Below are 25,049 nucleotides of genomic sequence, written 5' to 3'. Positions count from 1 at the left end.
CCTGTTGATATGGAGAGACCCAGGAATTAAATTTATATCTCAACACTTGTGGTTGCCTAGGGATACCTGATTTGGTAGCATGTTAGAAGATCTTAGATTTTCTGTTTGTCCTTGTGCTTTCTAATATTTTAATCTGAGAGTTAGATAAAGGCATATTCAGGTTTATCAGGTACACAGTCGACATAAAGCTAGGAGGAATAGTGAATATGTTGGATGTCAGAATAAGGAATAAAAAAAATTTTGGAGTAAAACTTTGATAATGATAATACGATATATTATTAATATATAATAATATGAAATTTAATTAGGACAAATGGAAAAAGACTAGGATTAAAAAAATCAGCTCCCCAAATAAGATGGAGAAGGAAGGTATAATTAGATGATAGTCCATCATGAAAAAATCTGGGATTATAGTAGACAGTAAACTCAATATGGGTCATCAGTCAATATGAGTTTAAGGAATTGAATGAAATCTTAGATTGCATTTAGAAAAAAACCTAGTATAGTGTCTAGAACCAAAGTGCTGATAATACCTCCCTATTCTGTCCTGGTCTGACCACAGCAGTAGCATTGTGTTCTGCACACTACATTTTAGAAAACACAATGACAAATAGACTGAGTGAATAGCAATGAATGGAAGTTAAAAAGTTGCACTCTAAGGTTTGAGATAAGAAAAAAATATACTAACAATGAGAACACTTTGAAAGCAGAGTGAGTTGCCTTGGGAGAGAGTAGCTTTTTTTCCCTTAATGAATGTCTTCAAGGAATTTCAAAGGAGACTGTTCTTATAGGATGAGTTGAATGCGAGGTTACTTCTACCTCTGATATTATGTGATTCTGTGATATTAAATGTTAGGGATATGAGAGAATATATTCCTAGGCACATGGGACAGCCTTTCTGGCAGAAGAATGTAGGACAAGTTGGGATAACAGTCTGTAGTTTGATCCATTGGAATGTAGTGCATCTAAAGTTGACTGTCATGAAATAAACTTTAGGAAGTAGATTGGAACCAGATCGTGGAAGACCTTAAATGCCAAGCTAAGGAGTTTTAATTTTGTCCTAGAGGCAATAAGGAGTCTTGATGCTTTTTGAATAGATGTGAATACAGTGCCTAAGGAGGATCATTTTGGGAATCATGTGATAGCAGAGATAGAGGGATAATTTAAGTACGGAAAGTATATAGAAATCTGTTATCCCAGTATTCTGGCCAATAAGAATTTATTAAGACCCACAATATACAAGGCATGTGCTAAATATTGAGGATTCAAGTGAAGAATTAAACAGTTCTTACCCTCAAGGAGGTTATGTTCAACTGAAAACTACAGTAATAATAAGAAATTTATTATATTATTATTCATGATTATACAATTATTATATAATATAATATGCCTAACGTATTAACAGAAATAGGAAGATTAGGAAGAAGAAAAAGTTTAGGAAGGAAGACATACTATTTAGGATGAATTCCATTTTGGATGTGTTGAATTTGAGTTTCTGGGATATCCATTTGGAGCTGTCCAGTGAGCAATGTAAGTTATAGGACTAGAACTGAAGGGAGATTCAAGTTGCATTTGGAAGCTTGTGAGTCATATATAGAGTTGTGTTTGTTGATGTCTTGAGAGTGGGTGTTTTCATCCATGGAAAGCCGACAAAGACAGAAGAGAAGAGACTTGAACACCAAGCTTTGGTGGACACCCATAGTTAGAGGAGAGGAGGACAATGATAATACATCCATGAAGTTCATTAAGGACTGGTTACAGGAAAATCAGAAAGTATCATAGAAGCTAAAGAGGAGAGTGAATCCAAGGAATATCATCAGAGGAATATCTTCAGTGTCAAATAAAGCAGAAAGGGCAAGGCAAATAAAAACTTGAGAAAAGTTTATTGCAGTTGATAGTTGAGGTGACTTTGGGGAACAGCAGCTTGAATGGTGAGTTAGTGTTGAATATCAGATTGCAAGGGAGAAGTGAATATGATGAGGGAGCAGAGAGAAGTGAAGTCTTTCTCGATGTTAGCTGCCAAGATGAGGAGGGTTACATGATAACATGAAGAAATGGCAGGGGCAAAAACTGCCTTTATTTATTTATTTTTGGGGTGTTGGTAAAGGGAAGGGAGAAAACAGAGAGAAATTTCTCAGATATAATGCACTTAGATTTAGAGAAAGAAGGTAGCAGAATTTCTCACTGTATTCTTCTGGAGAAACTAGAGGGATTGAGACCAATGAACAGTTTAGGCAGAGAAACTGGAATTGTTTGAAAGACCAAATTGATAAGAGTGATGATTAATGAATCTACATTAACTTAGAGAGAATTCTTCTGTGGAGTCCCACCGTGGTTCTCTCCTTGGTAGTAGTAGTGGACTACCCCATCAAGCTCATTTAATATTGAGATATGGCAGCTGAGAAAGCTACAGTGGCCACAGACTGTATTATAAAAGTATATAGTCACCAGTACTAGGAAAGTGGCAGTCTTGATGTCATGCATCCCTCCAGAAAAAATGTCACTTAGTGGTAAGTGACTAGGAGGGTAATAGGAAGTCATGGCATATAAGCATTATTTAGGGCAACTGGAAATAGTGAGCCTGGAGTTGAGAAGACTTGGGCAGTGGGGTCATGATAGCTATGTTCAAGTATTTGAGACCATCATATCACCTTTGAGAGATATTAAGTTTAGTTTTTTTGTTCCCATAGGGCAGGACCTATGGGAGCCATGGGTAGAAGTTGAAAGGAAAATTACAGTTCAGCATGAAGAAAAACCTCTACCAATTGGAGGTATCCACAATTGTAGTGGGTCAGAGGTAGTGATGCACTCTTTCCTGGAGGTCCTCAGGCAAAGCCTGGGTGATCACTTATAAATCATAAAGAAGAATCCTACACTAGTATGAATTGAATGAGTGGTGGTGATGGTTCATTTCAGTCCTGAGATTCTGTGATTTTATGGAGGGAAGAAAAGGGATTGGAACATAAGAAAGGAAAGCCATGTTTGAGAGGGTGACCTGTTTGTTTATTTTAAATAACCCCATTACTGATAGCTTCCCAATGAATCTCTTGCTACTCATCTTTAAGAGGAGAAGTGAGACTAAACAATATGGATATCAAAATAAAAGACAAGTTAAACTGTGATGTTTACCAGGAGACCTGACCTCTTAGCTTGCTGGTTGTGCATTAATCTTAGCTATGCTGCCTCTCTCTCAGCAGTTAGCTCCATCTGCAGGCCTCTGTTCCCTTTGGCTCTAGAGTCAACTCCTATGGGCCCAGGGCCATCCATCCATCCCCACCAGGCAGGATAAAGAGAATAAAGGGACTTTCTGCTAGGATTAGAGCTGATTGGCTGTGTTCACTAACATCACTCTTATATAGTCAGAGAATTATTGAAAGTCAGAGTTGAAAGAGACCCTAGAAAACCTCTTGTCCACTGTCCACATCAGAGGGATGAGGGGAAGGGACTTGCTGTAGGTCACATAGAGAGTTAGTGATAGAGCTAGAACTGAAACCTATGATTTCTGATTTCTACTCCAGAGCCTTTTCTCTCTGACATCCTGACTCTGAACTCTCAGACTCTGGACCTAGACTGTCTGGGTGTAATATATTTGATCTTACCAAACCTGTGAAGAATTATCAATATTATTATCCCCATTTTGGAGATGAGGTTACTGAGGCTCAGGGAGGTTATAACTTATCTGTGGTCATACAGTTGGGAATTTTCCCCACCAATAATTGATCCTTAGACCCTCCTGACTCCCATGTGTGATGCTTTTCCCATGACTTCTCAAGGTATGCTACTGGATGTTTTTCTGCTCTTTAGCTGGACTATTAGTTTTATCTTTTCTGGTCCAGTCTCTCATGAACAACTGATTTCTTTGACAGGATGCTGATAAGAAAGGGCAGAGGGTTTTGATCTTTCTCTGCTCCTGGAAGGAACTTTTCTTTTCCCCAGTATTTCAGAGGAATTTGGGTGGGTGAGAAGAGGGAAGGAGAGTATGTATTTGGGGCCTTCCTGTTTTATCATGACTCATTTATGGGGTATTACATGCTAAGTTCTCACATTAGTTTGGAAACTCTTCGACTTACATTGCAAATCTTAGACTTTCTCCATAAACACTCATTAATATAATTACAAAGAAGTGAAATGGGCTACAGAAGACTGATAGGTTATAAGCAGACCAGAGTTGATTGAATTTGAGATCCCTGATCTATTCCACTCATATATCACTTCATTGTGTGGATTATATCCTTTTATATCACCAAATAGGATAAGCAACTTATTGCCTTGTGACCCATGATAAGTAGCATCTTCAATCAACCAATCCATCAACAACATTTATTAGTGTACTATGTGTTTGGCATTCTACTAGAACACTGTGTATGTAGACACAGTTGAAATAATCCCTGCTCTCACTCTCTATTGGTGAAATCACATGTATATATACATATAAGTAATTTCAAGCCCTATACTAGGTACCTTTAATTGGAGCAATAGCAGCTAGGTGGATTGGGTCTCATGTAGAGAAGGTGGCCTTTAGCAGGGCTTTATAGAGGGCTAATGATTGTAAGGGATGGAGGTGAGGAGGGATTGCATTTCAAACATTCAGCACAAACTGTGTAAAGGCATGGGAATCCGAGATGGGCTGTTGTTTGGCTTGACTAGGAATGTGTGAAGGGCAGCGATGCTTGTTAAAGTCAGCTGACCCCAGATTGTTGAGTGTTTTAAATGTCAAAAACATGTGCTTATATTTTATCCTAAAAATAATTGGAAACAACTGAAGCTCTCTCATCCCACTTAGCAGGGCCTGGTATGCAGATGACAATCCTGACTATACTCAGTCCCTGGGGTCATGCATGAAATCTTCTCATTTGGTGATACCTGCACCAAGGTGTGCTTATGTAGCCCTCAAGAGCCCAGGGTTCTTTTCTCTCCATAATGAATGCTTTTTGATATCAGTTTAAAAAAAGAAACAAAACTGTGGAAAGACGAGTAGAACTTCCGTAATGTGCAAAGGGCATGAATCTGAAGTTGAAGGATCTGTCTGGGACCAATAAAGGGCAGGGAATTGTGGATTGAATTTGATAGGCATTCAAGACTCCTCAGCATCAAGGTGTTTCTCCATCCTTGGATCTCTTTCCAGGAGTAGCTGCTTTGGCTATTAAGATTAGGACCTTTCTAGGGAAGAAGTTATCTCCAGAATGATCCAAGGAATTCTTGAAGGGATAAGAGACACGTTAGAAGTAATTATAGGAAGATAGAATTTCAGAGCTAGAAGAGCCCTTGGAGCTAATGCGGGGGGGAAGGAGGCGGGGGGGGGGGTGTGTGGGGGGGGGTGGGGGGGGGTGCGGGGGGTGGGGGTGGTGGTGCTTAGTGACTTTTTGATCCATACAAAAGGGATTGCCATCATCTAGAATCATCCCCTTAGTTTCCAGAGCAGGAAGTTGAGCCCCAGAGAGGTCAAATGAATTTCTTAGCATTACAAAGTTAGTTTAAGGCAGACCTTGCCCTAGAAGCCAGTCCAGGGACACTGATCTTTCAAAGCTTTAATGAATTCTTGGCAGAGGGAAGGGGATGCTTCTTCTACCAAAGCGAATTGCAGCTCATTCTTGCTTTATCATTCTATGCAATTCTTGTTTATGTTTCTTCTTTTTAAATTTTAAATTATTTTTCCTTCCCCCCTCACTGAGATAGGAAGAAAAACAAAACACATTCCACACATGTATAGTCAAGTTAAACAAATTCCCACATCACCCACGTCCAAAAAAAAAATCTATGTCTCAATCTGTATTCTGACATTCATCACTTCTCTATCTAGAGGTAGATAACGTTTCATTGTACGTCCTCCGGAATTGTGGTTGGTCATGGTGTTGATCAAGTCTTTCCAAGTTGCTTGTTTTTACAGTATTGTTGTTTTCATAGTAACCATTCTTCTGGTTCTGCTCATTTCACTTTGTATCACTTCATAAATGTCTTCTCAAACCATCCCCATTGTTTCTTAGAGCATTCCATCACATGAAATATACTATATCCTATGCATATTATACATGTACCATAAAAACTTCAATCATTTCCCAAATGATTGGCATCCCATCAATGTCCAATTTCTTGCCACCACAAAAGAGCTGCTATAAATATTTTTGTACATCTGGTCCTCTTTCTTTTATCTTTGTTTGGGTATAGATCCAATGGTGGTATTGCTAGTGTTGACCTTAAAACTTAGTTAGAGAGAAAAGGCAACAAACTAAATGCATCCTTTTTATGATTTAATTAATTAATTAATCAATTCCCTATTAAGACAACGGTAACATAATGCATTATGGAGCCAGAAATGCTCTGGCTACCCGGTGCAGAAATCTTCTGGCTTATATACATTTTGCCGTGAGAAAGGAACTCTCCTAATTGAGCAAATCGTAAATTCAGTAAGACAGGACAATTAACAAAACAATGTTGGTCAGGCCTTGGGATTCCAGGCTGGATAAACATATGTCTCGGTGATAAGGAAATCCCACCACTAGTGAGTGGCAGGCTTCCTGCCCTAAACAGATAACTGACATAGGAAAGGGTAAACAAAGTTCAGTAGAAATTACGACCTAAGATGTCTGTGCTTTCCTCACCACCAACACGCCACAACACAGCACATGTCCATAAATATCAAGATATGGAAAACGTCCCATTATTCAAGATAGTGTCTTAGGTTAAAGGTCTCTTAAGGAATGTAGAGTCAGCCTTGGCTGGCTTTGTTGACATGGGAGAGACATTCTCTGAGTTTGCTTCAGAGAGAACAAAGAGATTATTCCAAAATTTTATATTAAACATTATCACTAGACCATAAGGCATACGTAGTTTTTTTAAAAATTTCCTTTCATAAATCATCTATGGAGGAGCCAGTCTGCCGAGAGCTTTCTTTTGGGTCCTCTAAGATTTCTTGGATGAACGGACAAACCTTGGATTCTCATTCTCCTTGCCTAACAGACCCTCTTCCTGATTTCAGATGTTCCTGAAGATGTCTTGTACCCATGTCTTATCTTTCCTGTTTGGTCTTAGGCAAATCACTTGCCCTTTCTCAGCCCCAATTTCCTCATCTGTAAAATGACAGTAATAATAAAACCTACTTCTCAGTGTTATTATGAGGATAAAATGAGACAACATATATAAAGCACTATACAAACCTTAAGGCTACACAAATGCAAGCTATATATATATAATTTTTATAAATGCTACCTAGAAATGCTAGCTTATTATATCCCTCATTAAACTGTGAGCTTCTTCAGAGCAGAAACCATCTTACTTTTCTATTTGTATCCTCAGTGTTTAGCATGATGTTTTGCACATAGTGCTGAATAAATTCATTCATTCATTCATTCATTCTTTGAAAGTAAAGACTGTTCTTCATATCCCCAGCACTTAGCACAGTTCCTGACATATAGTAAGTGCTTAATAAATGCTTATTGATACTGTTATTATCCCCTTGAATCTGCAGCAATGATCCTATAGCATTTTTATGTCTTCATTCTTTCTTAGCCCATCCCATCACTTAGAGGTGTCACCAGACATTTATTAAATACCTACTCTGTGCCAGACATCATTCTTAGTGCTGGGTGTATAAAGCCTGAAACTCACTAGCCATCAAGGAGCTTAGAATCTAGTGATCTTGTTCGTTACTTATTCCAGCTTCCCCACACAGCTGGCATCCACTGAAGGGTACAGAACATCTTCTGAGAAGCTTTCCTTCAGCCCTTTCAGCTGAGTAGCGAAGGTGGATGTCAGAAGAACAGAGGCTTGATTTGCATGAACTGTTTCTCACTCTCTAGAAGAGTTTGTTTTGAATCCAAGTCACTGGAGTTCTGCTGTCCTACTTACTCTCATCCCAGAGCATCTGCCAACACCCACACAATAAAACTTTACTGGCCTCAATATGAGTCAACAATACAAAATGGAAGCCAGAAAAGTCAATGCAGTCTGAGGCTATATTGAGAGAAGACAAGTCTAGGGACAAGAATGCTCATAGTACCCTTTCCCTGCCAGGCCACATCTGGAGTCTCATGTTCAATCCTTGGTGCCACATTTTGGAAAGTCCATTGATAAACTTGAGAGTGCCCAGAAGAGGGAGACCTAGATGCCAGAGGGTCTTGAGATCATTTTTTATTAAGTCTTTGAAGGACTTGGCAATGTTTAGATTAGAGAAGAGAGGACTGGGCATGAGTAGGAGAGGGTTGATACTTGTGTTCAGGTTTTAGATTTATTCTGTTTGGCCTCCAAAGGCCAAAAAATGAGTCAAGGTTGCAGAGTCAATTTAGGCTTGAAAAGTAAAAGTTACTAAGAATTAGAGTTACTTAAAAGTAGAATGAACTACTTTAGGAGGTAGCAGTTTCTTCCTTACTGGAGGTCTTAAGCAAATGTGGGATGTCAGGTATTAGTTGAAGTAGAGGGCCTCTCAGGGTCCTCCAAAGCTGATATTCTCTAATTCATCATTCAGTATTCACTTAGTACCGAGATCTGAGCTAGTTGCTGTGGGGAATATATGAAGGGTGTGAGAAAGAGAGTCCCACCCTTCAAGGATTGCTCATAATTTAGTTGAGAGACTATATTAAATTACAGGGAATAGTAGGCAGTAGATGTTAAGTGTCAAATGAAGGCAATGGACATCAGAGTCATAGAAGCTCAGAGGAGAGAAAAGTTCCTGAATGTAGTGTCCATGAAAAGGCCCCAGATTTTGGAGTCACAAGGACCCGAGTTCGAATCCCAATAATATTTTATTCCCTCCTCCCAATAACATGTTAAAACATTAAAAAATTTTTTTTCAAGTGTCAAGTTACAAATTCTCTCTCTCCCTCCTTCTCTTCTCTGTTCCCTGAGAGGGGAAGCAATCCAATACAGGTTATATACGTGAAATCATGTAAAATGTGATTATTTGTTTTGTACAATTTGTACAATACTTGAACGAAAAAGGGTAAGAAAGTGTTTTGAAAAATAGTCTGTATCCATGCAACATCACTTCTTTGGAGACAGCATGTTTCATCATTAGTCCTTTGTAATTGTCTTAGATCATTGTATTGCTTAAAATATCTAAGTCATTTGCAGTTTTTCATTGTATAATATTGCTGTTGCTGTGTACAGTGTTCTGGTTCTGCTCGTTTCACTTTGCATCAGTTCATGTAAGTCTTTCCAGGTTTTTCTGAAATTGTTCTGTTTGTCATTTCTTGTAGCACAATAATATTCCATCACAATCATATACCACAGCTTGTTCAGCCATTCCCCAATTGATGGACATTCCCCCAATTTCCAATTCTTAGCCACCACAAAAAAAAAATTGTTATAAATATTTTTGTAGAAATAGGTCTCTCTATCTGTCTGTCTGTCTGTCTGTCTGTCTATCTGTCTATCATCTCTTTATCTCTCCCCTCTTTGGGATATAGACCTAGCAATGGAATTGATGGATTAAAGGATATGCACAGTTTTATAGCTCTTTGGGCATAGTTACAAATTGCTCTTCAGAATGGTTGGATCAGTTCACAACTCCACCAGCAGTGCACTAGTGTTTCAATTTTCCCAAATTTCCTCCAATATTTATCATTTTCCTTTTTGTCATATTAGCCAATCTGACAGGCATAAGGTGGTACCTCAGAGTTGTTTTAATTTGCATTTTTCTAATCAATAGTGATTTAGAATATTTTTTTCATATGACCACAGATAGCTTTGATTTCTTTGTTTGAAAACTGCCTCTTCATATCCTTTTACCCCTTATCAATTGGAAAATGACTTGTATGCTTATAAATTTGACTCGGTTCTCTGTATATTTGAGAAATGAAGCCTCTATCAGAGAAACTTTTTGCAAAAAGATCTTCCTCAGTTTTCTGCTTCCCTTCTAATTTTGGTTGCATTGGTTTTGTTTGTGCAAAACCTTTTATTTTATATAATCAAAATTATCTATTTTACATTTTGTAATACACTTTATAGCTTGTTGGTCCTAAATTCTTGCCTTATCCATAGTTCTGACAGGTAAACTCATCTATGCTCTCTTAATTTGCTTATGATATCACCTTATATATTTGAATCATGTACCAATTTCGACTGTATCTTGGTATGTAGTGTGAGATGTTATTCTATACCTAGTTTCTTTCATACTGTTTTCCAGTTTTGCCTAGTAGTTTTTGTCAAATAATGAGTTTTTATTCCAAAAGCTTGAATCTTTGGGTTTATCATATACTAGATTACTTTGATAATTTACTATAATATATTGTGTTCCCAGTCTATACCATTGATCCACCATTATTTCTTAGCCAGTACCAGATTGTTTTGATAATTACTGCTTTATAATATAGTTTGAGATCTGGAATGGCTAGATCATCTTTTTTCCCATTGATTGCCTTGATATCCTTGTTCTTCCAGATGAATTTTGTATTATTTTTCCTGTCTCTATAAAATAATTTTTTGGTAGTTTGATTGGTATGGCACTGAATTAGATAGATTAATTTAGGCAAACTTGTCATTTTTATTATATTGACTTGGTCTACCCATGAGCAATTAATATTTTCCCAGTTGTTTAGATCTGACTTTACTTGTGTGAAAAAGTGTTTTGTAATTTTGTTCATATAACAGTTGAGTTTGTCTTGTCAGGTAGACTCCCAAGTATTTTGTATTGTCTACAGTTATTTTAAATGGAGTTTCTCTTTCTATCTTTTGCTGACTTTTTGGTAATATATAACCATGCTGATGATTTATGTGGGTTTATATTCACTATCTTTTCAATTTCTAGCAAGTCACTTAACCTGCCTTCTGGGTCTTAGTTTCCATATTTGAGAGGGTCAAACTGGATGATATAAGACCCTTCCCACCTCTCCATTCTCTCCTCTGCCAGCCTCTGTCTGCTTCACTATATCCTATTTAGGAAGAACCCAATGATCTGCACAAATCTTTCCCTTCTTCTTCATCAAAACCTACCTGACCTCTGTCTCATTTCCTCAGGGCCCCAACAGATAATTACAAACTCTCCAAAGAATTAAGCTGGGGGGTTAAGGGCTGAAAATATTTGAATCATTCCTTGTCAGTTGCTACTTGTGTGGCCTTCAGCAAAGCCCCTTACTTCTCTGGGCTTCAACCTCCTCATCTGTAAAATGAGAGTTGGACTCAGTGACTTCTATGATTCTTTCTTTCTCTAAATCAATGGTCTTTTGATGTTTCCTGTGTATCTACGATCCAGAACTAAGAACATTTTAGACTGCAGACTGTCTTCGTCCAAAGGAATACCTTGAGTGGAATGGAAAAGCATTTATTTAGTATTTACTGTAGGCCAAACTCTGGTAGCAGAAATAGAAAAGTGAGATAGTTATTGTTCTGTAGAGACCATTCAGCTACATGACTCTAAGCCCAGACTTGATACCTTTTTTGAAATGTAGAAATGTCACACAACACTACTCAGGATTAAAACCTTCAAAAGTAGCCATCACTTATAGCCTACCAGGTATGGCAGAGGAGACTTAGGAAGGCCTGCCTCTTACCTCTATTCTATTCTCATGAGTAGTTCTTCAGTCCCTAGCATTTGTGCCTGACCTGTGGTAGAACATCTTGAGCTTGTATGGCCTGATCAGCCACAGTAGGACCCACTTAACTTGACTCTAGCATAGTGATGGCATTTTGATCGTCTTTGAGAATGAAGAACAACCAACCAATTGTATGAAGAACCAGGAGATATGTGTTCTAGTTCAGACCCTGCCATAACTTGGTTGTGTGACCTTAAGCAAGTCACTTCCTCTTTCTTGGTATCAGTTTCCACATTCCTAGAATGAAAGGGCAGGACTAGAAGGAATCTTCTAATGCCTTCTAGATTTCTAGAAGGCATTCTAGATTTCAAGCTATAAAATCTAGTCATCTGGAAAATGAGAGGTTTGGACCAGAGATGATGGCAGGATTATAAATGGAGGGCAGGAAGGGACCTCAGAGGTCACCTCATCCAACTCCCTCATTTGACAGATGGAAACTCTAGGTTAAATAACTTGCCTAAGTTCACACAGATGATGAGTCACAGAGCTGGGAATTCAACCCACATCTTCTGACTCCAGATTTAGTTTTCCATTCACTGTACTCGAGGTTACTTTGCAACTCTAATTCATGATGGTTTTGTGGATCACTGGTGGGCCTTTGTCCTGCGCCTTCCTGGAGATGTTATCCCTATGCCCCCTTTTTCTTCTGTTGATAACTCCCCCGAGGCATCTATTCTCCCCAGGCTTCCCAAGACCGCAGATCCAGCTCTGTCTAGAACTGCCTCTCAGGAACAGAGATCCAATCTCCTCTCCTTCCTTCCCACTGAAAAATCATGGGTCCTGCCTTTTATTCACCAGGACTTTGAGTTTAGCTTGTTGCCAGGGAAAACAATTTCATTAGCCAATTCCCAGCAAGATGTTAAAGGCTGATAAGGCCTTAATGTGCAATCTTCCCCTAGGCATTTTGTAATTTTATGGAGGAGTCTTAGGGACACAAAGACTGAAATCCTGTGAATTTCAGATGCCAGGATAGAATGTCAGTGCAGATTTCTTTTTGGGGGGCTGAGGGGGAGGGAAAGGGTGCTTCCTGACACCCTTCAAATCATATATAGATAAGTTATCACAGGTTCACTGGGAAGATCCCTAATGGGAAGGTGGCATGTGGGAGGAAAGCTACTAGGTTGGTAGTCAGGATCCTGGGCTAACTTACTAATAGTTTAATCAGGGATAAATGGTCTCTGAGTCTTGGTTTCTTTATCTGTAAAAAGGGCACAGTAATAGTTATACCAGTTACCTCACACAAATGTGTGAGAAAAATACTTGTAACCTTAAAGCACTAAAGGAATGTGAGCTTTTATTATTGTATATGTCCCTCCATATTTGACTGGATGACATCTTAAACCTGTTTCATCTCTCCTGATTCCATGGGAAGAATACTGGATTTAAAATCAGAGGACCTGGGTTTGTAGCTTGTTTCTGTCACTTGCTACCTCTTAATAAGTGTCTTTCCTTCTCCAGGACTCATGTTCCTCATCTGTAGCTTGCTCTACATGCTGAGAGAGGGAGGTGGTTTCAGAGGTCACTCATTAGTTAGGTGACCTTGGGCAACTCACTTGCCTTTTCTGTATTGCAGTTGTTCCATCTCAAAAATGAGGAGTTTGGAAGAAATGATTTTGACGGCTCCTTCCTAAATTAAGTCTCTTTTTTCTCTAAATGACTTCTGGGTGTCTCTGCTCACAGTCATTTACCTTGCTCCATATTTTTGTGAAGTAGGGAGGGTATGGATTTTGGAGTATGGTTGGCAGAGATGGGTGTTCCCAGTGAGCCTCCTATGGAGGTCCTGGTCTTGATGTCTGATTGTAGAGGTGATGATCACAGGTCTCAAGGGAACTATAACTGCTCATTTTCCCCTATTGCCCCTTGCTATCTGCTGCTGTTTTATTAGCTTATTTTTCAGAGCCACCAGACAGGCTAATGTTCTATAGGAGAAATTACAGGATACAGCACTGACTGCTTCCTGAGCCTTTGGAGCTAAGGACAATCAGAAGGAAGGGTGAGGAGCTGTCCAAGGCCTGGTGGTTGCCAGACAGAACCCCCTCCCTTGTCTTCTCTCCCAAGACTTTGTTGGTTTCAGAGGGGGAGGAGAAGTTTCTAAGTCCCTTCTCGTCTCTTCAGGCTTTAAAGTACAGAGGTTCTTAATCCCTTTTTTTTTTTTTTTTTATCATGAACTCCTTGGGCAGTCTGGTGAAGTCTATGGACTCCTCAGAATCATGATTAAATGAATGAAAAAGCATCAATTAAGGATTCACAGTATATAAAACACTGCAGTGTTTTTAAATGCCTAAACTAAAATACAGAGGATTACAAAGGAAATCAATTAAATTGAAATAAATTTATCCAAATATTATTTTTAAAAGTTCCTGGATCCCAGATTAAGGGCCCTTAATTTGGAGAGTAATCAGCTTGAGCCATTAGGTCATACTTTGTCTTGTGTGTGAGTGTGATGAAATCTTGTAGACCCTACCAACCCCTTCCCAGAATAATATTTTAAGTAATTGAAGGAAATGCTAAATTTCTATAAGAGTTTACTGAAAAAAAAGTTGTATTTTTTTCCCCTATAATCTATGCCATGATATTAGATCAAGAGAAGAAAATAGCAGATTTGAATTTGCTTCTAAGGTGTACCTTTTCCTTTCCCTCATCATTTCCTTTTGCTTCTTTCAGTTTTTGAGAATTCACATAGCCGTGACCGATGTCATAAGCTTGGTTGCATTCTTTTGCACACACTCCCACATATCCATATACCCAGGCTTTCTCACATACACGTAGCCAGGTGCTCACTTCCAGGCAGTCACACGTATGCACAGCCTCCTGTTCACATGCTTCTTTTCTGGGGGGGTCATAGAGTACCTCCTACCTTATAGATGAGTCCCATCGATACACCCAAATTATTCTAGCATTTATATATTCATGTACAAATCTTTGTGCCTTCAGGCAAACATACGTACATAGACATGGTCTCATACACCTCTAGTTGCTGAGGCACTGACAGACAGATGCATACTCACTCCTATTCTTTCTCACATCTACACAGACGCTAACCCATGAAGATATAACCATGGACATAAACTCACCTAAAAATAATAACATTAATAATTCAAACAAGTAACATTTTAGTAGAGCTTTAAGATTTGAAAAGAATGCTACATGTTATCACATCTAAACACACACGTACACAGATGCTGTCACAGTCAGATAGACATCAACACCCATACTTCCTTACATGAACTTCAACACAGACCTCTCAGACAGATATGCCTTTACTCTCACATAGGAATGCATACTGACATGGACATACATAGGTTCTTCTACATGTAGATGACACAGATATCCTTCAATACAGACACAAATGCAGAGTTTTGCAGCATTCTTTCTCCAAAAAATCCTGGCTCCTTTTTTTCTCTCTCTAGAACTAAAAGATAAGGGAATTTTGGGAACCCTTGGGTCAGTGCTGGACAAGAATTCCTTGAAGAGATGCAATTTTTTCACTTCAGAACGCAGCAGGTTTCAGCAGCAGCAGCTGCTTGGTATAGAGGTCTCAGCTGATTGTGTCTCTGGGCTGCACCCAGCTGGTGATCCTGGCATCTACACTAAGCCTCGTAGTTACCTTTGACTGCCCCCAGGACTGCATGGTGACTGGGTGAGGATGAGGGTTTGGGTTGGGTCATTCTCTTGACTTTTCCCATGTTTCTCCTTTTCCCATGATCTCATGGAGGAGACAGGCTTTTGTTGCACCATTTTTGCATACTCCTCCAAGACCTTGGACCATTGGCTTGAGGTCACTTCTTATCTCTTGCTGCTAGGAGAACTTTTGAACCTCCCTTGATATTTCCCAGATACCTTGGCTGTCTCTCAGAGCCCTCAGAAGCTCTGAAGGCTTTCACTGCTTAGAAAATTGGCCCCTCCCACGAGAAGCTTCACCTGACTGCCCTATCCTAGTAAATTCCTTTTTTTTTTTTTAATTTAAAAAATTGATGACATTGAAGGCTCTTCTAGCAAAGGAAAAGTGGTCAATACAAGTCATATTTCTGTGAGAACAGGCTGAAGACATTAGGATTCATATGTCTGGAATCGCCAAGCCTCAGCTACATTCAGCAAATTTTGACTTGCTCCCAGCTTGGATTCACGTGAAAAGGTGATAAAAATAAGTAGGTATTTAAATACAGAACATCTTAAAACAGAAATGCTGGGCATCAGGAAGTTATTTTTAGCACAGAATTCATTTGCAAATGTCACAGCTAACATCCCTCACTTCATTTTTGAAAAGTTTTTTTTTCCCCTCTTTTTAAATCCTTCCTTCGAAAGATATGTTTTTTCTTTGTTAAATTAAGTAAGGAAATATTACTTACCCCGCCCCCTTCTAATCTGGTATTTTTATTAAGGCTTTTCAACTTATTCTTGGGCACTGAAACATAATAATGCATAGTCATTTAAATGCTAATAAGAGGAAATAGAAATGCATAAATCCAGTCTGGTCAGAATATTCTTGGAGATTCTGCGATGCTTAGAACATTAGGCCTGGAAGCGGGGGAGAAAAGGAGAGAATAAGCATTTATAAAATACTTACTATGTGCTGAGCTGTACTAAGCAGTATTACAAATATTATGTCATTTGATCCTCGCAACAACCCTGGGAGGGAGGTGCTATTGTTCTCCCTACTTTAGAGCTGAGCAAACTGAGGTAGACAAGAGGTTAAGTGACTTGCCCAGGATCATGTAGCTAGTAAGTATGTGAGGCCGCATTTGAACTCAGGTCTTCCTGGCTCTAGGCCCTGTGCTCTCTTAGGTGGATTATCTAGATTTGTGTATACCCTCACAGAAACTGAGGCTCAAGGATGGGTGATGACTTGCCCGAGGTCCAATAACTGATTTGGGCCAGAGTTCTAATGGTACAATACTGGCAGATTGGTTCTAGAGTCTGGGTCAGAGCTCTAGTGGTGCAATAATAGATAGTACACTGGTTCTAGAGTCTGGGTCAGAGCTCCAATGGTGCAGTAATAGATAGATAGCATGCTGGTTCTAGAGTCTGGGCCAGAGCTCAAATAGTTCAGTAGTAGAGATCACACTGGCTCTAAAGTCTGGGCCAGTTTATCAGTGTCCTGAAACTGTGGTGCCTGGGACAGGTGTTAGTGCTGCTTTATTCTGTCCTGGTCAGATCCCATCTGGGGTACTCTGTTCAGCTTTGGGTATCACAGTTTAAGAGAGTATAGTATAATGCTAGGTCTCTGAACTCAGAGTTAAGAAGACATAGGCTCAAATCCTAGCTCAGATACTGTGTGATTGATCTCTCCGTGCCTCAGTTTCCTTAGATGTAAAATGAAGGAGCCCAACTTAATCATTTCTAAGTCCTCTTCTAGCACTATATCTAAAGTCTTATGATCTCTGAGCAAGTAATTGAAAGCCTGTCTTGTGGCAAGGGACCTGTAATTTTTCTGGTGAAGGGAACTCTCAATGCAGATAAGTGTCTTCTCAGCAACTTGTAGTCTTAGTTAGTTGTCTAGAGCGTTGAGAGGTTAAATGTCCTTGACCAAGGTCATATAGTATATGTCAGAAGTAGGTCTTGATTCTACCTCTTGTTGACTTTGAGTATAACTCTACACCTACCATTCCATGTTCCTTATATGGAAGAAGAATTAATTAGTTTGTTATCCTCATTCCCAGAGGATAGAACGAGGAGCAATGGGCGGAATGTGGGAAATGACACCTGTAACTTTGATTTAAAGAAAACTTGGGAGCCAATTAAAGCTGTTCAGAAATGGAATGGACCCTTAGAGGAAGTGGTGGTGGATTTCCCATCACTGGAGATCTCCAAGCACAGGTCAGTGATGACCTGTTCAACACGTTGTAGAAGAGAGTCCTCTTTCTGATATGAGTTGGACTAAATGGCTTCTGAAGATCCCTCTAACTCTGACATTATGAATGAAAATGCATTCCTTTTTTAAAAAAAATCAGATTGGGGAAACCAAGGCTGATGGAGGATTAAAAAGGTGAAATTACCTGTTTAAGGTCATACATCTAATTAGTGGCAGAGAGTGAAGAATGGCAGGGGAGTTGTCAACTGTCAAAAATCAGTTGGCAGGGGAAAGAGAGAAGGGACGAGGAGAACATGTACAGACTAGAGGGAAGAAACCCAGGATCACGGAATTTCGAACTGGGTGATATCTTACAACTTTGTACCTTTCTAAATCTCTGCACATAAATCTTTCCTGATTTTTCTTCTACATCAAAGCACAAATCACAGTTCTAGTCCTTGAGGAAATTACAATGATAAATAAGATGGAACCCTTTCCCTCAAGCAACTAACAGAGTAATAGCCCATAATAAGCTCCCTCACCTCAGGTCTCATGGAAGGCCAAGTCCTAAAGTGCCAAAACCACTTTTTTGGGGTGATGCTAGAGTGCTAGAGTTGGAGTTAGGAAAATCTGAGTTCAAATCCTCCCTTAGAAACTAGCTGCGTGACTCTGGCTAACTTTAACCTCTTTTAGCCTCAGTTTCCCCATCTGCAAAATGAAGATAATATAGCACCTACCTCACAAGGTTGTTGTGAGAATTAAATGAATTAACACATGCAACCTTAAAACATTATATAAATGTTAGTGATGAGTGTGTTCTCATAATGACAGTGCATTATTGCATTGGATGATTGCTATTTAACTTTATACGTAGCAATATCTTTTCTCCCTTGAGGGCAGAGCCAATATCTCTTTTTTTCTTTCACTGAATTCAGTGTGAAGTCTTGTAAGGACTACTCTCGATAAATATTTAAGTACAGAGCAGAGAGAAAACACTGTATAACAGAATAACTATAATAATTAATATTTATAGAGAACTATCTACCAGACTGTTGTGTTAAGTGCCTTATAAAGGGTAAGTGACCTTCCCAGGGTTCCACAGCTAGTAGATATAGGCCAGATTTGAACTTGTCTTCCTCATTCTAGATGGAAAACTCTACCCACTGGGCCACCTAACTATCATGAACGCTGCCTCACAGGTAGATCTTTGAGGAAGATTTGCCTGAGGGAAGTCTGTGGCATGGATTAGTTTTCCTTTGAGACTATTTCAAATTTATCTTGTCTGTATCATGTATGTCCAGACTTGTTAACATGTTGTTTTCTCCATTAGAATGTGAACTTCTTGAGTGCAGGGGCTCTGTGTGTGTGTGCGTGTGCGTGCGTGCACCTGCACTTGTGTTCTTTCTTTGTATCTTCAGCACTTTGAATGGTACTTGGCACATAGTAACCACAAACATTTGTTGAATGTGTTTTAGTGGGGATTTCTTTCTGATATGGGAAGAATTAGGTCCCTTCCCACTTGAGAAACAGATGAATCTAAGAGACATTTTTAAGGGAGAAATACACCATAGTGCAGAGAAAAGAGGGCTAGAGGAGGAGTCAAAGGACCTGGATTTTCATCTCGGCTCTTCCACTTAACTCCCAATGTACTTTATTACCTTAGGCAAGTCATTCAACCTTGTTGTAGTCTCAGTTTCCTTATTTGTAAAATGAGAGTGTGAGATTAGGAATTTAAATCAATAATTCTACGTCTTAGGAGTGAAATGGACAGAAACTAATCGCTCTTTGCTTTTAGCTGCTGCTTAGTCCAGGTGGTATTTGTACAAGGATTGGTTTGTGACCAAAATGATCAAGCAGACAGACTCATTTGCATATAAATGGGGTGCTTTTTCTAGCTGCTGGGACTCAGGGCAATGCTGTGGACTTGATGGGTTCTGGCATTCGGGCCCTGAAGACTTTGTCCCCATGGCTCAGAGGGGAGAAAAGGCAACATAGACGTACTACTAATGATAGGAAGCTCCCATTTATCTAGCGTTCTAACATTTGCAAAATGCATTACATACATCATCTTACGTTATTCTCATAGCAGCCATATGAAGCTGCTGCTATTTTTAAAGATAGGACTTGGGATTTCATTGTTTTAGGAAACTGAGAGAGAGAGAGAGAGAGAGAGAGAGAGAGAGAGAGAGAGAGAGAGAGAAACTCCTTCTACAATCCCTGGCATGGGGAAGTCATTTAAGAAATGTTTTTGAGTTCGTTGATCTACTTTGCAATTTTGTAGGTTTAGCAAGTTTCCTGACTGCTATTATTATCCTCTTTTTATTGAGGCTCGTTTAAGTGACATGACTGAATGAAACTATTAAGTGTAAAAGGTGGTATTTGAACCCAGCACCTTCTTGAATCCATCTTTGGCATTCTTTTGGACATACCATGCTGCCTTTCCAGGAGAATGGGAAGCGAGACTGAATCCAGGTGACCTGAGTTCTTGTGTATGTGACATTGAACGAGTCTTCCTCTCATCAACATCTGTTTCCTTATTTCTAAAATGAAGGTATTGTGCTGGTCATTCTCTGAGGTCCCTTCTAATCCTAAAATTTTATGCTCTATGATCAGTTTTTGATACGCTCCTTTTCCTCCCTTGTCCCTTCATCCATACGTATCACTGGACACTAAGTATACAATTTCTTTAGCGTTATCTCTTCATCCTCAGGAATGCTGAGGTCAAGTCACCTAAGAAATATGCAGTTCCAGACTGTCCGAGAAAAACAACAGCAAATGTATATTAAGTGTCTATTATGATAGACTCTGTGCTCAGTATTGGAGATAGAAAGACAAAAAGTCCAAAATGCAATAGCTCCTTTCTTCATTGAGTTTGCATTTTACTGAGAATGGGTGGGTGGGTGGTGCTGGAGAAGTAATATTAGATAATTTGAGGAGGCAGAGAACACTAACTGGAGGCAAGGTGAAGGGCAAAGGTTTCTAGGTTTCTAGTAAGAAGCAAAGGACAGCACACAAACATAGGTAAAGAAATGACTTTAGTTTTGTCACAGGAAAGACTTTCACTCTTAAGAAATACATCACCTCCAGAAGTGCAGCCCAACCCAATTGGGGCAATTCTATTTTTTCCCTCTATTGAGTCAAAATCTGCCTCCCTATAACTCCCACTCATCAGTCTTTATTTGACCCCTCTGAGGAGGAGAATGAATCTAAAATCTCTTCCACATGAAATTCTTTCAGATATTTGGAGAGAGATGATATCGTTTCATCTCCAGGTTAATCCTTTGTGGTTTCTTTAACCAGTCTTTATGTGATATGGTTCTAAGTCACCTCACCATCTTGGTCTGTTTCTGGAAAAGCTACAACTATAGCCCTTCAGGAGAGAACACTGTATGTGGAAGAGGTGGAAAGGAACCCAGGTTGGCTTTGAAAGATGGGTGTTATTTGGATGGCTAGAAGCCAAGGATTCTGGTATGTCTAGTTTCCTAGGTCATAAACTTGAGTTTTGCTCAACACAACCACCTGTCCTACTCTTTAGAGATGGTATGGTACAGGGGAGACATCACTGTCAGTGGAAAGGTCATTGTCTCTGGAGTCAGAAGACCTGGCTTCAAACACCACTTCACACACATTACCTCTGTCACCATGGGCATGTCACTTACTCCCCTCTTCCCCATTAGCCTCATTCTTGTCATCGGCCAAAGGATGTGTCTGGACTAAGTGGCCTCTTTTAGCTTTAGCTTTAGCTGTATTGTCCACCCAAGATGTCTGGCATCTTGAAACCAACAGTGCCCTATTTCCCACATTTATAGAGGGACACCTCCCCTCATCCCACCCCACCCCACTTTGCAGACTTCTGGCTTCCTTCTTGTCTTAATAAGCTCAATCCTCCTCTGCCTCAATTTAAGGCTCATCCTTCCTCCTGTATTTCTCACAATCTTTTTCTGCTATTCTTTCCCAGTCACTCTCCTGCCCATTACAAATGAATGGACAGTGACATAATTGGCATTAAGAAGACCTTGGAGAAGGGACCATTAATCAAGGCTGTACCCCTGTCCCCTCTTTTCTGCTGGATCTAGTTCAATAGGAGAGTCATCCAGATTCATGAATTTTATAATAGATACCCCTCTTCCTCTTCTTTCTGGATTTTGTGTAGGAGAGAAGGGAGGAGGGGGAAGAGATCTTACAATCCTCCAGGAGGTTTCTACGGTGGATACCTTCCTAGATCTACTTAGAACTCTGAGAGGGAGGGCTAGAAACAAGTCAACCCACTTCCTTAGAGTCTTCTTTTCCCAGATCTGGATAATACCCTTCACACCTTTCCCTACAAGACTTTTGGGGGGCAAGAAGAAGGGGGGGTTCACATTTGATCTGGGTATTTTCTTACTTGAATCACCTGTCCATCAAGCATGGAATCTTTAATATCTGTCTTCCTTCAAAACTCATCTTAAACTTTGTCTTTGGGAGGAGGCCTTTCTTGGTTCCTTCAGTTGCTAGTATATTCCCTGCTAAGATTACCTTCCATCTACTTGATGTATTTTGAAAGTATCTATGTCCATTCAATGTAAGCTCTTTGAAGACAGGGAGTTTTTTTTCTTTTCCTTTGTATCTCTTATAGCTCTTGAATTGGAAGGGATTTTAAAGGTCATTTAGTTCAGTCCCTTAATTTTACAGGTGAAGAAGCTGAGATGTAAGAAGGGTAAATTAATTGCCCAAGGTCACACTAGTAGTGAATGTCAGAGGTGGGATTTGAACCCAGGTTCTTTGATTCCAGAGCTAGCACTTTTTTTGTTCTGTACCAGGCTTATTGATTGATGTAATGGAATGCACCTAAAATCCCTTGATAAGAGAGAAAGAAAGAGGAAGACAGAAAAAAAAGGAAGAGAATAAGAAAAAGCAAGAAAGGGAAATGAAAGGGGAAAAAGAAGAAGAGAAAATATATGGGGAGAAAGAAAGCAAAATGGAAGGGGGAAGCATGAAAAGTTTTGGCTGTCCTCCATTCATGTCTCTTCTCTGGGGCACCTGTGTTAGCTGCTTTGTGCCCATCCCTAGAACATGTGGCATGGTGCCCCGTCCCTAGTTCTCAAGTGTGGCTGAAACTGGGGGAAGGAGAGAAAGCCGTTGCTACTTCCAGGCTCTTTGTCACCCAATGCTTGCTGTGGCTGGCGGCAGGCAGGTATTCGGTGTCCCCTTGGGGGATTTGGTTCTTGGGCTGGCAAGAGCTGCAGATACATTTATCTGACTGTCTTCCAGGCTGACAAGGGAACTGTTTCTGGATTTTATTCTCTTTCCCTCTCTCTTTCATTTCCCTCTCTTTGGACTGACAAATGGTTCCCATAATGGACCCAACCCCAAGGAATGGGGGCCCAATTACTTTCTTGGCCTTGATGGGTCTTGTGGGACTTTTTGGTGCTTGTCAGATGAGAGATTGATAGAGCAGTGAGAACTAGATCTCATGCTGGAGGCCACGAAGCTGTTGGACTAATGACTTCCTTATTAATATGCATGAGCTGTCTCATTTAGCGGGTGCTCTTGGGACTTGATTAAAGTAAGGAGGACTGCTGCTGTGGGAGAGGCCGGTGTGCAACTCAGTTGGCTGTGCCTTCTATCCTGGAGAGAGCAGGGACCATGTCAGTCTGGTGGGGGTAGATTTAGATTTCTCTGAGCAAGCTGCCCTTTCCTTTCTCCCTCCCTCCCTCCCTTTTTCCTTCCCTCCCTTCCTTCCTCCTCCCTCCTTTCCTTCCCTCCCTCCCTCCCTCACTCCCTCCCTCCCTCCCTCCCTTCCTTCCTTCCTTCCTTCTTTCCTTCCTTCCTTCCTTCCTTCCTTCCTTCCTTCCTTCCTTCCTTCCTTCCTTCCTTCCTTCCTTCCTTCCTTCCTTCCTTCCTTCCTTCCTTCCTTCCTTTCTTCCTTCTGTGAGTGTGGGGGTGGTTATATGCTAGTGAGTATGGATGTGAAGGAGATCTAAAGATAAAAATCACAGGAGTATTTGTCTGTGAGGGTGTGCTCCTGAAGGTATATGTGGGTAGAATGTGTGGGTATGTGGGGAGCTGCTGCATTTATGGGAGAGAGAGTATATGTGGGGGTTGGGTGGATGGCTTTATATAGGGCTGGAGAGAGAAAAGGAGGGAGGAGGGGGAGAGAGAGAGAGACAGACAGAGACAGAGACAGAGACAGAGAGACAGAGAGAGAGAGAGAGATGTGGTGAATGACAGGTATGCTTGTGTGAGAGTGTGCATAGGGAGATGGAAGTGTGAATGGTCTTGTGTGTGAGGGTGTAGATTAGAAAATGAGAAAATGGCTTCCTAGCCAAAGGAAGTCTCTCTCTTAACTTCTTCCTTGTGTTTGTTCCCATAGGTGCCAGGAAGGGGCCATGACCATGTAGACGCCAGCCCCGGAGGAGTAGCAGCATGGGCAGCGCTGAATGGGGACGCCTGGGTCTGCAGTCTTGAGACCCACCACCACTGACCTTCGAACTGGGATCCCTGTGTGTCGAGGTGTTCCTTTCCGAGCTTGCCATAGCCACCACCACACTGGCCCATTTCCATTTTCTCCCTTGGAATTGGAGCTGACTGCTCAGAGTTGCTAAAGTTGCTTCCTTCCTGAAAGCTGTATAGACCTATAGCTCCAATTGGGAACTTACTTCTTTCTTCCCCTCCCCTAAAATACATAGAAAATTAAAAAATAATAATAACCCTTGGATCTGCCCAAAGTGGAGCAGGAACCTCAGCAAAAATGGGAGACATGACCAACAGCGATTTTTACTCCAAGAACCAAAGAAATGAGGCCAACCATGCAGGCGAGTTTGGGTGTACAATGGAGGAGCTCCGCTCCCTCATGGAACTTCGGGGGACAGAGGCTGTGGTCAAAATCAAGGAGACCTACGGGGACACTGAAGGAATCTGTCGGCGCTTGAAGACCTCGCCTGTGGAAGGTAGGTACCACCCCCTTGGAATTCCAAACTCTAAACCCTCTGATGATTCTATAGGAAATCCTCCTTTTTATTTTGAAAGTAGGGTTGAAATGAGAAAATCTGAGAATTGGGGAGCTAGAGAGGTAACAGTCAAAAGGGAGATTGGGAAAGAGCAAAAAAAGGTGTTAAAACTGAAATGCCAAGATCAGCAAAGATAGCTCTGTCCAATGAGGTAGTGATTGCATGCCGAATATCAGACAAGAGAAACTTTGGAAGGCTCAGGAGCAGTATCCCTTTGTGGAGGAGCAGCAGGGTTTGCAGTCTGTCAGATAGATGAGGAGAGAAACTGAAACCTTGTTTTCCTCGTCTGATCAGTTCCTTTGACATGAAACCAACCCTTTGGTGTCTTTATTTCAGTGGCCAGCTGTTCACTGGAAACCTTGTTGTGCTTCAGGGTCCTCTGTTTTCATGTCCCCTGTTCTGTTTGTCTCATGTACAAACATGGCTCCACCCCCACCCCCAGATCCCCAGAAACAGTTGCTGTGTTGTTCCTGTCTCTTCCCCTCACTCCTAATCAGCACCACTCTGATCCCCCACCTTGATGTTGTTACCTTGCAGTGGGCTAGAGCACACCAAAAGGATCTTAGTTTCATCTTTCCATTTGGTGAAATGTATTCGATAGGAACTTTTCTTCAGGGTGAGAAGGGGCCACAGTAGCCTATCATGTTTGTATCTACTTTTTAAAAAAAGTCTTGACTTTTAAAAGTGAGAGCTAAATCCTGACTTTTCTGAAGCCTCCTCACCCATCTCCAGGGTACCTCTATG

At 40.5% G+C, this 25,049-nt stretch overlaps 1 protein-coding gene across 8 annotated transcripts in view; it reads left to right on the top strand.

Moving 5' to 3' along the window:
* The window catches only part of ATP2B2 (ATPase plasma membrane Ca2+ transporting 2), a 666,717-nt gene that overhangs the window by 400,017 nt on the left and 241,651 nt on the right, over positions 1–25,049 (top strand). For all 8 annotated transcript variants that reach the window (XM_072598490.1, XM_072598492.1, XM_072598495.1 and 5 more), the window contains one exon: positions 23,669–24,245. In XM_072598490.1, the coding sequence (XP_072454591.1) occupies positions 24,047–24,245 (199 nt within the window). In that variant the 5' untranslated portion in view covers positions 23,669–24,046. The remainder of the gene's footprint in view (positions 1–23,668; positions 24,246–25,049) is intronic.

The sequence above is a fragment of the Notamacropus eugenii genome, chromosome 3, assembly GCF_028372415.1.
Source record: "Notamacropus eugenii isolate mMacEug1 chromosome 3, mMacEug1.pri_v2, whole genome shotgun sequence".
Lineage (NCBI taxonomy): Eukaryota > Metazoa > Chordata > Mammalia > Diprotodontia > Macropodidae > Notamacropus > Notamacropus eugenii.
This window is presented reverse-complemented; position numbering and strand designations above follow the sequence as displayed.